General features: G+C 45.7%; 2 protein-coding genes across 2 annotated transcripts in view; one reads left to right on the top strand and one right to left on the bottom strand.

Moving 5' to 3' along the window:
• Positions 1 to 8,214, top strand: part of LOC130839989 (heterogeneous nuclear ribonucleoprotein D-like) — a 100,610-nt gene extending 92,396 nt beyond the window's left edge. The window contains exons 5-6 of the transcript XR_009049945.1: positions 7,831 to 8,007; positions 8,138 to 8,214. The gene's annotated coding sequence lies outside the window, so the exon portion shown is untranslated. The remainder of the gene's footprint in view (positions 1 to 7,830; positions 8,008 to 8,137) is intronic.
• Positions 8,215 to 8,925: 711 nt separating this feature from the next.
• The window catches only part of MXRA7 (matrix remodeling associated 7), a 33,283-nt gene continuing 26,883 nt past the window's right edge, over positions 8,926 to 15,325 (bottom strand). The window contains exons 4-5 of the mRNA XM_057714918.1: positions 12,134 to 12,244; positions 8,926 to 9,589 (exon numbers count right to left, since the gene is read on the bottom strand). Coding sequence (XP_057570901.1) covers positions 9,532 to 9,589; positions 12,134 to 12,244 — 169 coding nt within the window. The 3' untranslated portion in view covers positions 8,926 to 9,531. The remainder of the gene's footprint in view (positions 9,590 to 12,133; positions 12,245 to 15,325) is intronic.

The following is a 15,325-nucleotide window of genomic DNA, read 5'->3' as shown; positions in this document are numbered from 1 at the left end:
CTTAGAAAAACTGGTCCACGAAGGCTAGCCTGAAACTGCTATTCCCCCAGATGAGGGGTCTAGGGCACAGCTGGGGGGTCAGCCCTGCTCCAGTGGGTGCTACTCACCCACCCACTGCCCCAACTCATGCCCCGTCCCCATCAACAGCATCATCAGAATTCAATTCCTGTCTCTAAGTCCTGTTTTCGAAGGATCTTTAGAGAAATGGCCATTAGGATAGGAAATGGAGACGGTACAGATGAGCTTGGGCCGTCTTGTTATGCCAGAAAGCAAGGAAGCTATCAAAGACTAATCGCGTTAGAAGTTCACAGAATCTACTAAATAACGGGTCTGTACTCTTCAAAAATGTCAAGGTTACAAAAGACAAAAAGACTTGGAAACCATTGCAGATCAGGGGAGACTAAAGAGATAAGAGAATTAAATGCAATGCTTAACCCTGGACTCGATCCTGGAATATAATTTTTTTCTTAAATAAAAGATTTGTTGGGACAACTGGCAAACCATGAATAAGGTCATAGATTAAATAATAGAATTGTATCAGTGTTGATTTTCTGGAATCGACCATTGTTCATGATTATTTAAGATATGTCCCGTTCTTAGGAAATATACATGATGGTATTTGCAGGTAAAGGAGCATAATGTGTACACTTCACTCTCCAATAGTTAAAAAGTTGTATATATGAAAGAGAAAATGAGTAAGCAAAAGTGGTGAAATGCAGACAACTGGGGAATCTGCATGAAGGGTCTATGGTAGTTCTTTGTCCTAGACTCACTATTCTGTGAGTCAAATATTATTTCAAAATTTAAAAAACTACCCAAGGGAAAAAAAAGGAGCCGATGTAAAAAATTTTCTTTCCTATTCAAACTGTATTTTAGCGAAATCACAAAACTGATAAAGGAAAGTTACAAAGGCTAAAACCAGGAGGTGGGATCCTGGAGGGATCAGGCCGACCCCACCCGACGCCTCTGGCCAATCCTGGCACCACTAAACGTGGCACCACCCGTGAAGAGTTCTGGCCAAAACCAGTGCCCTTGAATATGATCAGGCCTTTGGAGCTGACCACGAGGTCACGGGAAACACAGGGTATAAAGGACTAGGAAAAACTATACCATGAAGACCCCACCTGCCACATCCAGAAGGTGCAAGATTTTATAAGACATATGAATGATCTGCTTTCTCTATCAAATCAATGTCATTTTTTAAAAAACATAGGGAGGACTGTTATGTAATAAAAGAGATTTTGAGGCGCAATCACTAAATGTGATATGTAGCTCTTGTTTGGATTCTGATCTGAAAAAACCAGCTACTTTAGACAAAGAGAGATTAGATGATATTGAGGAAATATTAATTTCATTAAGGGGACAGTGACACCTGATTATGCTTTTTTAAATGCTCTTATTAAAGATTCATATTGATGTATTTATGGGTAAAATGACATAATGTCTGGGTTTGGCTGAAAAAGACTGGCCAGGGGTGAGAGGAGGAAATGAAATAAGACTGGCAAAATGTGGGTAATTGCTGAAGCTGAGTGGTAAGTATGGAGGGTTTGGTTTGGTTTGGGTTTTGTACTTTATTTTATTGAAGTAAAATTGATTTACAATGTTATGTTAGTTTCTGGTGTATAGCAAAGTGATTCAGTTATACACACGTATATATTTTTATATTCTTTCCCATTAAGGTTTATTACAGGATATTGAATATAGTTCCCTGTGCTAAAGAAGTAGGATCTTGTTTATATGGAGGGTTTTATGACATGATTTCCTCTGTATTGTATATGTTTGAAATTTTCCATATAAAAGCATTTAAAAAAAAGCCTTTAAATCAATTCCTGGAAATCTATTACCAAATGCTATAACTTGTTCACATAAAACAATAAATACAGAAACAATTAAAAACCCCAAATGAAAAATTTGGGAAGCCCCAATCTGTCCATTCCCCTGCAGTCGAGTTGTATTTAGATTATCACACACATGGTTCAGACCCATCATGACCATGGGCTCAGTCTTCTACTGAACCCAAAATTAGAACCACAAACAGACCCAGTCGACAGCCAAAAATCCCACAATAGCCACAAAATCATTTATAATAATTTGTATGCCTGTAAATTAAATTTGCTACATAAAGCAAGTCCCTAATAATTAAAATAATTGCTCTGCAATTGCTTGTATTCCTTAACGATGTGTCATAGGGATCTATCTTTGCAGGTATGTAGCATGGCTTCTTTCCTTTTAATTACTGAGTAACAGGGAATTCCATGGAGTAGGACACTGTGCTTCCACTGCCAGGGGCCCAGGTTGGATCCCTGGTTGGGGAACTAAGATCCTGCGAGCCACGTAGCGCAGCAAAAAAAAAAAAAAAAAATCGCTGCATAACATCCCACAGTCCCAGGCTGTTTCTAATTTTTTATGACCACACCGTTGCTGTCATGAGCCCTCCTGGGCTTACACCCAGATGCTCCTCAATCTCTCTCTAGGATAGATAGCCAGGAAGTGGGATTATTGCCTCATAGTGTATCTTGTTTAAATTTTCATAAATTACACCAAATTAAAAAAACAATAAATCATACAGACTTACAATTAAATAAATTATATTAAAAACAAAGGTAATTAATGGATAAACAACAAGGTCCTACTGTAGAGCACAGGGAACTATATTCAGTATCCTGTAATAAACCATAACGGAAAATAACATAAAAGAGAATATATATGTACATATATGTGTGTATATATATATATTCATATTTCCACCAGTAAAATGTAAGAATATTATTTTCTCCATACCTTTGCAAAATGTATGGAGAAACATACATTTTATATAAACAACCTTTGTATATTTTGCCACTCTGACGACTTAAAAGAAGCAAAAAATTATTGCTTTCACTTACCTTTGTCTGGAGACCCTGAGGTTGAGCACCTTTTCACGTATTTATTAGCCATTTGCTTCTATAAATTTTTTAGAATTTTCATGTTCTTTTATTAAGGGAGATTACCTTTCAATTTAAAATAGAGAATAAAACATCCAGATACACATGGCCCAGAATTTTTTTGTGTGTAATTTTTTTATTGTGGTGAAATATACATAATGTAAAAGTTGACCATTTTAAGCATATTATGTAGATCTATTTAAGTATATTAATATGTGTTACAAATGAGTGTATTAACCAAGTTAAGTGGCATTAAGTATCTTCACATTGTTTTGCAACCATCATCTCCATCCATCTCTAGAATTTTTGCATCTTCCCAAACTGAAACTCTGTGCCCATTAAATGCTAACTCCCCCTTCCCTGCTCCCCTAGTCCCTGGCAACCGCCATTCTACTTCCTGTCTCTATGAAGTTGACTGCTCTAGGGACATCATATAAGTGGAATCATACAATCTTTGTCCTTTTACGTCTGGCTTATTTCACTTAACATTATGTCCTCAAGTTTCATCTGCGCTGTAGCATGTCTCAGAATTTCCTTCCTTTTGAAAGCTGAATAATATCCCATTGTATGAATATGCCACAGTTTGTTTATCCATTCATCCGTAAATGGTGTTAGGGTTGTTCCTACCTCTTGGCTATTATGAGTAATCCTGCTCTGAACATTCTTGTACTAATATCTGTTCAAGTTCCTGGTTTCAGTTTTTTTGGGTGTATACCCAGAGGTGGAATTGCTGGATCATATGGTAAATTTTTTTTTTTTTGGCTGTACCGTGTGGCTTGTGGGATCTCAGTTCCCTGATCAGGGATTGAACCCCAGGCTACGGCAGTGAAATCCCAACCACCAGGCCACCAGGGAACTCCCCTCATATGGTAATTGTTTGCTTAATTATTTTGGAACTGCCATGCTATTTTCCACAGAGACGGCACAGGGAATGCACAAGGGTTCCAATTTCTCTAATTTTCACCAATGCTTGTTTTTTTTTTGTTTGTTTTTTTGATAATAGCCATCCTAAGGAGTGGGAAGTAATAATACCCAACATTAAAAAATGTCTGTATTTTGTCATTTTTGCTTCAGCTATATATGTATTTTATAGAAACAAACAAACCTCATAGTAATTTAAAATCCTTGTGTCCCCCTTCCTAGTTCCATTCTTCTCCCTTCTTCCCAGGAGCTACCTATCATGAATGTGGTTGTATCCAGGCTTTTTTTGGTACTTTTAGAACATGTGTGTGTGTCTCAGCTTGTGTTCCCCAGACAGCAGAGCCTGAGACTTGGGTGCAGGGAGTTTATTTGGGAAGTGTTCCCAGGAAGCAGGAGTGAGGGAGTCAGTGTGAGATGCCGAGACAGGGAAGGGGGAAGAGCCGGTGGAGGGAGCATTGTTGAGCTTGTTCCTCTATGAGCAGCCGGGCTCACGTCTGCTGGCGATGCAGGATGGGCCCCGAGGACGGCAGCCTGGGGCATTTATCCAAGATGTCTACACCCCACTGGTTGAGAGCTGCCCTGCACTTCCAGATTACCCTAAAGACTGAGTCCAAAGAGAAGAGATGGTGGAAGGTGCTTGAGGAGGTGTCTGAACACAACAGAGTTCCTGGGGCAACCAGCAGGAGCTAACAGAGGGTCCTGGGCCGAGAGGGATGCTGAAGCCAACTGCAAGGTTTGGGTACCAGAGCATCACTGTCCTCAAGAGACCAGTTCTGGCTCTCAAGCCCTCCTGGTGGTCTAAGCTCCAATTTCTTTTTAATATATTCCCCTTCCTCTTGAATCCGCCAGAATTGGTTTCTATTACAATGATGAGCTCTGACTGATACCGCGTGTAGGTGAAAAACAATTAATTCCAACATTTGCAGAAATGCCTCCTTTGTTTGACCCCATCTTTGGTGTCTGATATCTATATTATTTATGGAAAATGAGGCGATGGGAATCTCATTCTAGCTTCCCGTTTACTCGATTGCCTACTCATATCCCTGATATGAGACTCCCTGTTCCTTCTTAATGTGGTCTCTGTTTGTGTTATGGGCTGGGGGCTTGCCAGGTGGATGGGAGGGAGTTGGAAGCAGTATGTGGCTCTATAGCATGTCTTCTTGGGGAGGGGAGCTTGGCGCTTTGGGGCTGGTCCAGAAGGGCGTGGGGTGTAGAATCCTGAAGTTTTCTAACTAGCCACCCCGCTGGTGGCCCCAGAGGGGTCCATGCTCCAGGGACCCACCACTCATGGCTGCACAGCACCCTTGGAGGGAGCAGTCCTCTGCAGTACATGGCTGTGGTTTCCCCTTCTCCAGCTCAGCCTCTCAAAGCTCCTCAGGGCAGAGGCAGTTTAGCTAAAAGCCCTCAGCTCTGGGACTTCCCTTGCGGTCTAGTGGTTAAGACTCTGCACTTCCAATACAGGGACTTGGGTTTGATTCCTGGTTGGGGAACTAGATCCTGAATGCATGCTGCAACTAAGACCTGGCACAGCCAAATAAGTAAATAAGTAAGTTTTAAAAAAACAGCCCTCAGCTCTGCAGCCAGCCTCCTCCAAATCTCAGATTTAAATGCCGCCTTCCATGTACTCACCTGCCACGTTGGGCTAGTTACTTAGCCCCTCTAGGCTTCAATTTTCTTATCTGTAACATTCAGATAATAATCGTGATGGATGCTTCAACGTGCCACCCAGATTCCCCATCAGGAATGAAGACTGTTCCCCCCACTGTCAGCCCCTATGGGGAGATGCCTCACTGGAGAGAACAGCCAGCATCTTCCCAGGGCAGCCAGCATCCAGTGGCTGATGGGCAAGATGGTATTAAGGCCTGGTCCTCACACCCCATAGGCTCTGAAGGGCGATTCCGTCTTCAAAACTCCCTACAGGGTCTGCTTTGGCCTCTACTGAGACTGTGTCGGACACAATTTCTCCCTCGACCCAGTCCTGTCCCTTCCCTTCCTCCCATGGGTGCTGACCCCAGAAGCACTCCCTAATGAGCCTCTTCTGTGCCCATCTCCACTTCAGAGTTGTTTTCCCGGGGGCCCAAGCTGCCACACAGCACTTTTCTCATAAGGACTATATCACATAGAACATCAAGTTCTCATCACAGGGCCAGGCACAAGCTCACAATAAACATTAGTTGTATTGTTACACACCCAAGGCATGTCTTTTTTTTTTCTTCTCATGGTTATAGATTAAAAAAAATCAAAATATTAAAGAGGCATCCACAATATGTGCCCCTGTTGCCCTTTGGACTGGAATGCCACCGAACACCAACAGAAGCAAGAACTATGTATATTTCAGGTTTGTTGAGGTATAATTCACACACCATACCATTCATCTATTTAAAGCAGACAATTCAATGGTTTTTAGTATATTCGCAGTTGTGCAAACATTATCATGATCAATTTGGGGTTTTCTTTTGGCTGCACCACACGCCATATGGCATCTTAGTTCCCCTGACCAGGAATTGAACCTGCACCCCCTGCACTGGAAGCACAGAGTCTTAACCACTGGGCCACCAGGGAAGTCCATCATGATCAATTTTGAATGCTTTCATTCCTTCCCCCAAATACCCTGTACCTGTTAGCTGTCGATCTTCTTCCCTGTCACCCAACCCCCAGCCCTAGGCAACCACTAATCTCCTTTCTGTGTCTATAAATTTGCCTACTCAGGACATTTCATATAAACGGAATGATTCAACATGTAGTCTTTTGTATCTGGCTTTTTTTTTTTTTTTTGGCCATGCCACGTGGCATGCAGGATCTTCCCTGACCAGGGATTGAACCCATGCCCCCCTGCATTGGGAGCGTGGAGGCTTAACCACTGGGCCACCAGGGAAGTCCTGTATCTGGCTTTTTTCACTTGGTATGATAGTTTCAGGGTTCATGCATGTGGTAGCATGTAACTACTTCATTCCTTTTTTATTGCTGAATGATATTCCATTATATCAATTTACTACATTTTATTTGTGCATTCATCAGTTACTGATGTTTGGGTGGTTTCCACCTTTTAGCGATTATGAATGATGTTGACATGAACATTCATTTGTAAGTTTTTCTGTGGACATATGGTTTTTTTTTTCTTCAGCTTTATTGAGCTATAACTGATATATAACGTGTAAGTTTAAGGTGTACAATGGATTAATTTAATACACTTATATATTGCAAAATGATTTCCATCTCCATTGCATCACATAATTACCATTTCTTTTTTGTGGTGAGTGTGGGTGTCTGTTTTCATTTCACTCAGGTATATGCCTAGGAGTAGAATTGTTGAGAACATTGCAATTCTCTGTTTCATATCTGGAGGAACTTGCCATTGTTTTCCAAAGCAGCTGCACCATTTTGCATTCCCATCAAGAGTGTGTGACTCTTCCAGTTTTCCCACATTCTCACCAACACTTGTTATTGTCTTTTTCATTACGGCCATTCTAGTGGTCCTGAAGTGGTGTCACCATGTGGTTTTGATTTACATTTCATTTGCATGTTGAGCTTCTTTTCATGTGCTTATTGGCTGTTTGTGGCTCTTCTTTGCGGAAAAGTCTATTAAGATCCTTTGCTCATTGTTTTACATTGGGTCATCAATATTTTTTGAATCTTGTTTTCATCTTCTGTAGAAGGTGAACATTGTGTCCTTCACAGAGTTGTTGTGAAGATTCATGAGAGAACCTTGGCAAGGCACACCGTTCTGTGCATTTAACACTCGCTCCAAAAAGTCAGTGAACCTTCCTCTCACCTTGCCTCCCACCTCAGCATTTTTCATTATGTCATCTAGCATAGCATTTTTGCTTGAAGACAGACTCCATAAATGTCTGAAAGGGTACATGTGCCAATTCACACCACTCAATATTCACATTTGAATCCTCTGTTCTTTGCCCCCGTGCTCCCATTTCCTTCATTAAACCTTTTCTTCCTGGAACAGTTTTCTTAATTTTATTCCCCTTGCCAGCTGTCTCCTCTCCTGAAGCTGAACTTACAGCATCATTGAAGCTGATTACAGGAGAACCAGAGACACCGCCTAACACGGTTCTGAAGTGAATATGTTCAACCTTTGAAGAAGCTAAATAACTGACAACCTGTAATATAACCTCTCCCCCGTTGGAGCGCTCAACAAAAAGGAATTAAGGTACATAAAGAGATGAGAACAAATGAAATTTACCAAAAACCCTGATTGCAGACTGATGGTTACGTAACAGTTTCAGTAACCCCTGATGACCCAGCCTGCTCTGGGGCATGGCTCTCTTTTTCATTTGCAGAGGACCCAGGCCACCATCAGGCCCAAAGACTCGATGTTGGTGGGACCCCCTCTAGGGCTGTGCAACCTCCAGCGGGCTGGATCTGGGTGTCAGAATGGAAACAATTTGATCTCTATTTCCGGGTGGTGAGTCCAACCTGATTTCACACTTACTCAGCAGCTGTTTTGGTAAACCGAAGCTTAAGCGCCTCGGGGATAATGTGAAAGGGCGAGCGCACGTGAGGGAAAGTGTGACTCATTTCGCCTCGCACCTTAAGGTCAGCCCAGTACCCAAGGTCTGGGAGTCTAGGGCGGGCTTGGGGAGTGCTGGGGGAAGGTGGTGGTGTGGTTGGTGGGCTCCTGGGGTGCAGGAACCGGCTCGAATTCATCTTCCCGTCGAGGGTGTAGCACGGCGCACGGCTCGGGCTTTGCTGTTCGCTAAGTTGTGGGAACCGGGCCTCGGTAGGAGCTAGGAGGCGGCCCCAGGCAGGACTGCTCGCCAGGCCGCACCCCGACGCGGCAGGAAACTCGCTGCGGGGATGGATCTTTTGACTTGAGCCGAACGACGGGACGGCACCCGAGACCGGCTGGGCTCCGAGGTAGCCCTGGGGGCGCGCACCCGAGGGGCTAGATCTCGTGTGGCCGGGATGAGCCAGCCTATACTTCTTATTGGACAAAAGGCGCTTGTCAATCACTGAGGAAACCCGTCTGGACGCGATGGACAGCCGAACCTCCCACCTCGGAGGGAGGGGGTCTCGAGTGGAGGCGGGGAGAGATGGGAGGATACGGTACCCAATGGCAATCAAGACCTCCGCCTTCGTTGTAGATTGGCAGATGCTTGAACCACTGAGGCACCGCGAAGGGATATCGGCCGTGGGCAGTGATTGGTCCAGTTTGCGGGCGCGGGGTTCCTCAGAGTATATAAAGTGGGCAATTATCACTCGGATGAAATTGTGCTGTGGACAGTCACCCTTTCTCTGGTTAGCATTTTGACTTTCACCAACGCTCGTGAATTTGGTGAGCTTTCCCGGGAATTACCTAGATTCCCTTTCCAATTCAGGATCATGGCTTGAGAATGATGGGTGCTGTACCCAAAATTATGGCCAGATAATCGGAAATGGGTGCTATTCGGTGAATTAAGCTGAGATTAAATGTGTGGTAGTCAATAGAAAACAGGAGCAGACAGGGACGGAAGATAATGCAAGGAGCCCCTAAACATTTCAATGGATGCACAAACTTTTTCAAAATAAGAACAACGCAAATTAAAGTTTCACAGAGCTAACATTTTTGACCTATTGAACTGGCACAAATCCAAAATTTGACAAGGTTCTCTGTTAAGGACGATGCAGTGGCCTGATGGTATCAACTTTTCTTCCTCCAGACACTTAGGAACAGACAGGATGTTTCCTCCTGCTTTCAGCTTGCAGGGTAGGCTGTTATCTTATGGTTGTGTGTTAAGTTCTTGCATTGACTCCTGGGAAATTTTAAGAACAAGTTCTGATTCTGCAGGTACGTTTTTTCGAAGGCACTTTGATTTTCCTGACCTGTAACAACAGTGAGATCTGGTGGGACATATGGGTGTCCTTTGGAAATGGGTTTTGTTTTAAGAGGACTCTTCTGGCCACTGGTGTGTGCCAGCAAAGCTCGTTAAGTGACAGAATCGTATAAACCGAAGCTGGGGCTTATCTGCAAATGGCATCAGAGCAAGCCAACAGTGCTCTGCAAAGCATCAGAGACCCGGAGCCCAGGCAACAGAACCACCACTCAGGAGGAGTATCACATGTGCTCGGCACTTCAGACACTGGCTTCCAAGTCCCCACCAGATGACAGAATGGTCCTCTCTACCCACTACCCATCCCTCCCATCCGTTTCTCACAGAGCCCCAGTGAGGTCCAGTGACTCCCTCCTCTGGATGGCTAAGTGTTCAGGAGTTGCTGGCCCCAGCCCCAGGCATCTCAGCCAACCATGGTGGTCCCATCTCCTTGCTAGTGATTGGTGAAGGCATGGACACATGACATTCTGGCCAATTGGGACCCAAAAGGGGAGGGTGCACCTGAACTGGTTCCCTCACTTCTAGAGACACAAGCAAGAAATGGCCCTTTTCCTGCTTCTGGACGTGACACCTGAACTCCTGCAGCCATCTTACAACCATGAGGAGAGCTAGCCTGTGACAAAAGCCCACAGTGCAAGGAAGACCAAGCTAAGAGAATTATAGCTTGGCCCCTGACCCTTCTGGACCTGCAGGCATTCTGTCTTTGGACTCCTCCAGTACCCAAGTTCTCCTTTTGTTTAAGACAATGGAGTTGGAGTTTTCAGTTCTTTGCAGTTGGAACATCTTAGATGAACCAAGTATAGAAAAGTTCCTTCAGTTTACTTTTCACATAGCCATAGGAATTTTGACTCAAGTACCCACCAGTCGTTCCTGTTTGTTTGGTATAATCAGAGAAGAAGGACTGGAAGAAGGAGGTGAAGAAAGAGATATAAAGTGGCTGCAGGACAGTGCAAGTTCCAGGGACGAGAGAGAGAGAGAGAGAAACAATGCTTAAATCATAACATTTTAAAAAAGCAGTGACAAAAAAGGTAAAAATAATTTTTTGAAAAAGAAACACAGCCCTGACATTTGGATATAACTACAGACACAGAGCGCAGATCCTCCCGCTGTGGACTGTCAGCAAAGAAGCAAAAGCAATTACAGTGACAGCCGGGGGGCGGGGTGGGGTTGGAAAAACCCTCACAAGCAAAAGAGGATGAAAGAAGGTGCGCTGTGCTCCCCGTGATACTTACTAAACTGAGGTACGTAAAACACTGCTTCTGCTTTTGCTTTCGTGTGTTTAGTTTTATTTCAGCAAATAAAAAATATTCTCAAGAATTTTCTTAGATTATTCCTTTAGCCTACTCTCCTTAATTTAGCTGGCTATGAATTTTTCCACCAGCAGGGTGAGCAGAAACAGGACCAGGACCGGGGCCATATGGAGACCCGCTGTTACTCCCGTCAGCATGCATTCACTGACTCACACAACTTTACTGATGTGCTAAGATGGCCCAGACACTCTTTGTGAGGTCATTCTGGCATTTTATTGAATGCTGACTGGTAAGGTTCTCTTTTCCTGCCCATGCGCCTGGATTCTCCAAAGTACTTTAGTTTTCTCTCTTTCTTTATTTTTGGCTGCACACAAGGCTTGCAGGATCTTAGTTACCCGACCAGGGATTGAACCCGCACCCTCGGCAGTGAAAGTGCCAAGTCCTAACCACTGGACCTCCAGGGAATTCCCCTCCACGGGACTAATCTCTCTAAAGGCAGGGACTGTGCTGCGTATTTTATTTCTATTGACAGTGTCTAGCACAGGTCTAGGTGTATGATAAACACTCGTAGAAGTCTTAATTATATATAAAGTAAGTCTCCTGCTTAAATAAGAGAAACTGTTAGAGGGTCTTAACTCTGATACTTTGGTCCAGGATGGAGGGTGAGTCTTTGAATCAGACTTTTTGCTTTTTAGGAATGCTCCTCTACTGCTTGCTTCCATACAATTATAGCTTTCAGAAATCCTTCTAAGGCAGAAGAAGATGTAGTGTTATTAGACTGGATGCTCGGACAGCGGGACCTGATACTCATCCTCCCCACAACAACATCCCTGAATCCTTTCCACACCCTGTGCTGGCAGGGCAGGGGCCGAGCCTTCGAGCCAGCCTTTCTGGGCCGCTGCCTGCCCAGGGTCTGCGCGGAAGGTCTAATTTGGATCAGATGACAGCCTCGGAGGAGAACCCATGGAACAGCTGGAGCCTCACCAGCAGGCAGAAACCTGGGGGTTTTCTCCTCTGAAGACAACATTCCTGATTCCTGTAACACAGTATCTAAATTGCAAGAACTGAGCAACGCTGTGTATGATACACTTCTACATCTATGAATATAAGATAAAATGAAGCCTACAAAAGCCTGAGAATAGCACGGGCTTGGGTCCCGGGCTGGGGCAGAGTTATGGCCCAGCTGTCGGGTGTCTTGCCAGGGGGAGGCGCCTACATGTCGTAGAGCCGGAGCTGCTCCCGCACGTCACCATCCGACATCTCGCCAAACGTCTCCGTGTTGTCCTTCATGAGCTTGAAGATGGCAGCCAGCTGTTCTTTCTGAACTCTGTCAAGAAGAAAGGATAAAGAGGAAAAAGATGCACCCAACCCAGCGGGGAGAAAGAGGGAGAGAGACCGTGTGCATCCTGGGGAGTTGGGACACTCCTCTCTCCTGTTTTACTGCTTTGCTTTCCAGAATAAGAAAAAAATGAAACTAAAACGAAACCCACTCTTAACACAGGAGCTGGTTTGGTCTTAAACAAAACTCAACTTGAGCCTTCTACAAGCTGGGGTTCTAAGTCTTGGGTTTACCCTGGAGATTTGGGGACCCCAAGTTATCCCTCAAGTTCTTGGTGTTACAGTTTCCCCTCGGGCCTCCCTTTTCTTTCTTCCCGCTGGCCGTGCCACTCGGCCTGCAGGATCTTAGTTCCCCGACCAGAGGCTGAACCCACACCGTTGGCAGTGAGCGCGAGGACACCTAACCACCGGACTGCCAGGGAACTCCTGGGCCTGCCTTTGATGCTGACGGCACCCCTCCCCGGGAGGCCGCGAGGAAGCAGAGGTGTTCCACGGGGCGGCTGGAGAGCCTACGAAGAGACACGTTAGAAGCAGCCTTTGTTTACAGGGATGAACCGAGAGTGGAGGAAGAAAAAACACAATTAGCTGGGAACCCAGAGCATACAGATGTGGCCGCAGGGTGCTTGGCTCAGGGGCAAGGGTGGGTGTGGGGTCTCACTGCCCAGAGGAAGGGGCGCCTCTTTGCAATGTGCACAAAGACACCATGTAGCCAGTGGGGGCCCTGATCCTCTTCCCAGGGAACAGGCCTGGCTGGAGAGTCGCTTGATGTTCACCACACACGGGCTGGGGGGCCGGGGGGCTGGGAGTGGTATTCTGTTATGTCTGTGTGGCAGGGCCACGCCATCTGCCCAGCACAGGGCACCTCCCACGAGAGCAAACATGAACGGGTGGGGTGAGACTGCAGCCACGGTTCGCTTCTTGTCTGTTCTGCTCTGCTGTGCTGTGCTCTCAGCGTGCCTGGGCCCTGCGTGCTGGCACGGGCTCACTATTCCGGTTTCAGGCATCTGCAGTTCCTCCCTCCACACTGCACCACCGGCCAGGCACGGGCCACCTTCAGAGGATGTAAACCAAACGGCGGGGTCTGCTCTGGTCCCTGCAGGCCCGTCAGGAGGCAGAGCTTCAGCACAGCCTCTGGCCACCCTGGCTTTGCCCGACCAGCACCCCAACCCTGCCTAGAGGGGGATCCTGAGTGATGTCTGGTCTTACACTTATGCTAACGTATTCCTTTGGCAGCAATCCCGTATCTCCCAAACAGAAAACAGTTGGTTTTCTCACTACAGCAGCATCTAGAAGGTGAAATATCCAAGTCCCAAATCCAAGCCTCTCTTAGTCACTCTGGGAAAGTTATTTCTACAATCCACTTTCCTGTCTGGAGGAGAAGGAGCCTGTGAGAAGTACGTGGTACCCTACTGCCTGAAGAAAGGAGACCCGTGAATTGACAGGCTGTGTGTTGAGCTCCAGATGTACGAGTGGGCATCCCCCCAAAGGAACACAAATCCTCTCGTGTGTCTCTGAATGGCTGTGGCGCTTGCATATTTTTAACAGGGTGGACCTAGGACTTCGCACTCTGCTGGAAGGTAACAGGCACAAACTGAGAGAGCGCTCCAATTTTAACGGGTTCGAAAAGATTATTTTTTAAAAACAAGCAAACCTGAAATAAACACACAGTAATCAAGACCATCTACTCAAAGTTTATTGGACCGAACACAGATCCAAGCCATCAGGAGGACGTGAGGCTTGGTGCCTACAAGCCACGTTCAGGAAGTGTCCAGACAAACTTATTAACCTGGAGGGAATCACCTATTCTTCAGTCAGACCCCGGCCTGGGCAAGGGCGCCGCTGTTGCTATTGCTGTGTGGGGCGGGTTACAAGGCTCTGTGTGGCTGTTGCTTTGCTGCCTGTTCTGTCCTAAACTCATGAACCGAAGGTATTAGACCCAGAGGAGAAGGTCCCTAGGAATGTAACATGCCCTGAGGGCTGACATAGGACATTTCCCAGCCTTCCATTAAATAGAAAAAAACATTTCTATAAACTTACGGCTTTAAAAAAAATGTTTTAGCCAACATATCTGAAAACTGCAGATTAGTTTGATATAGTATAAATACTGTCAAATATAAAATTCCAAGAAACAAATCTGGGACTGATCCGATTATCTGGTGAAGTTCTAACTCATCTATGAGACCCAGGAAAAGGCAGAATTGAGACATCTATTTTAAGCAAACTCTATCATTATTGCTTCTGCCAAAGCGAAGGTGGAGATTTGGCTGAGCTGATAAGAACATCAGTGAAAAGGCCTCTTAGCAACAAGGGGGCTGGATCCGAGCCTGCTGTCAGTGGAGGGTACGGGCAAGAGGAAACCAACAGCTGGTTCTGGTTCTTTGCCTCCCACTCATCGGTCATCATCTCTCACCCCCACAACCGAGCCAGGCGAAGACAGGGGAGAATGGGCCCCAAGGGGAAGAGGGTAGTCGACCACCCCTAACCAGCCGGCGAGCACAGGCAGCTCTCCCTCATTTGTCCAACACACCTCAACGTCTTTCCTGGTTTGGCTTCAGTGATGAAAAGCAGGAGGGCTGGAATGAAACTATACTGATTTTAAAATGATGGCACTGCTGACATTGGTGATATCTCAGGTGTAGAGGGTGTGTGGACAGGAAGGCTGCATGACAACGAAAATAAAAGTCCAGGAAAACCCTTCAGCTTAACAAAGCAATCCACGCGAACAGGGAGTAACGCCTCTACCGGGAAGCGCCGCGGGCATTCCAGACCCTCCCAGCCAAGGAAAGTCCTGGATGGGGGGCCTAGTCCCGGCAGATTTATGTAGGAAAATGCACCCCGGGAGCCTGCTGGCTCCTCTCTGGGGCTTCCACTTTCTCTCTCAAGTTTTAAGATGCCAAATGGGAAAGGCTTTAGGAGGAGGCTAAGGATAACTTCATTATTCCTCGGTTCTGTAAAGAGAAATAAGGGGAAAAGATCATTTATTTCAGTCATGCCATCTTACAAGTACTGCGGGAATGGATGGGGGAAACGGGGTGAGGAAGGGGAATGTTTGGAATTGCAGAAGCCAGCC

The sequence above is a fragment of the Hippopotamus amphibius genome, chromosome 17 (assembly GCF_030028045.1).
Source record: "Hippopotamus amphibius kiboko isolate mHipAmp2 chromosome 17, mHipAmp2.hap2, whole genome shotgun sequence".
NCBI classification, from domain to species: Eukaryota; Metazoa; Chordata; class Mammalia; order Artiodactyla; family Hippopotamidae; genus Hippopotamus; species Hippopotamus amphibius.
Note: the sequence above shows the minus strand (reverse complement) of the source record. Positions and strands in the feature narration are given on the sequence as shown.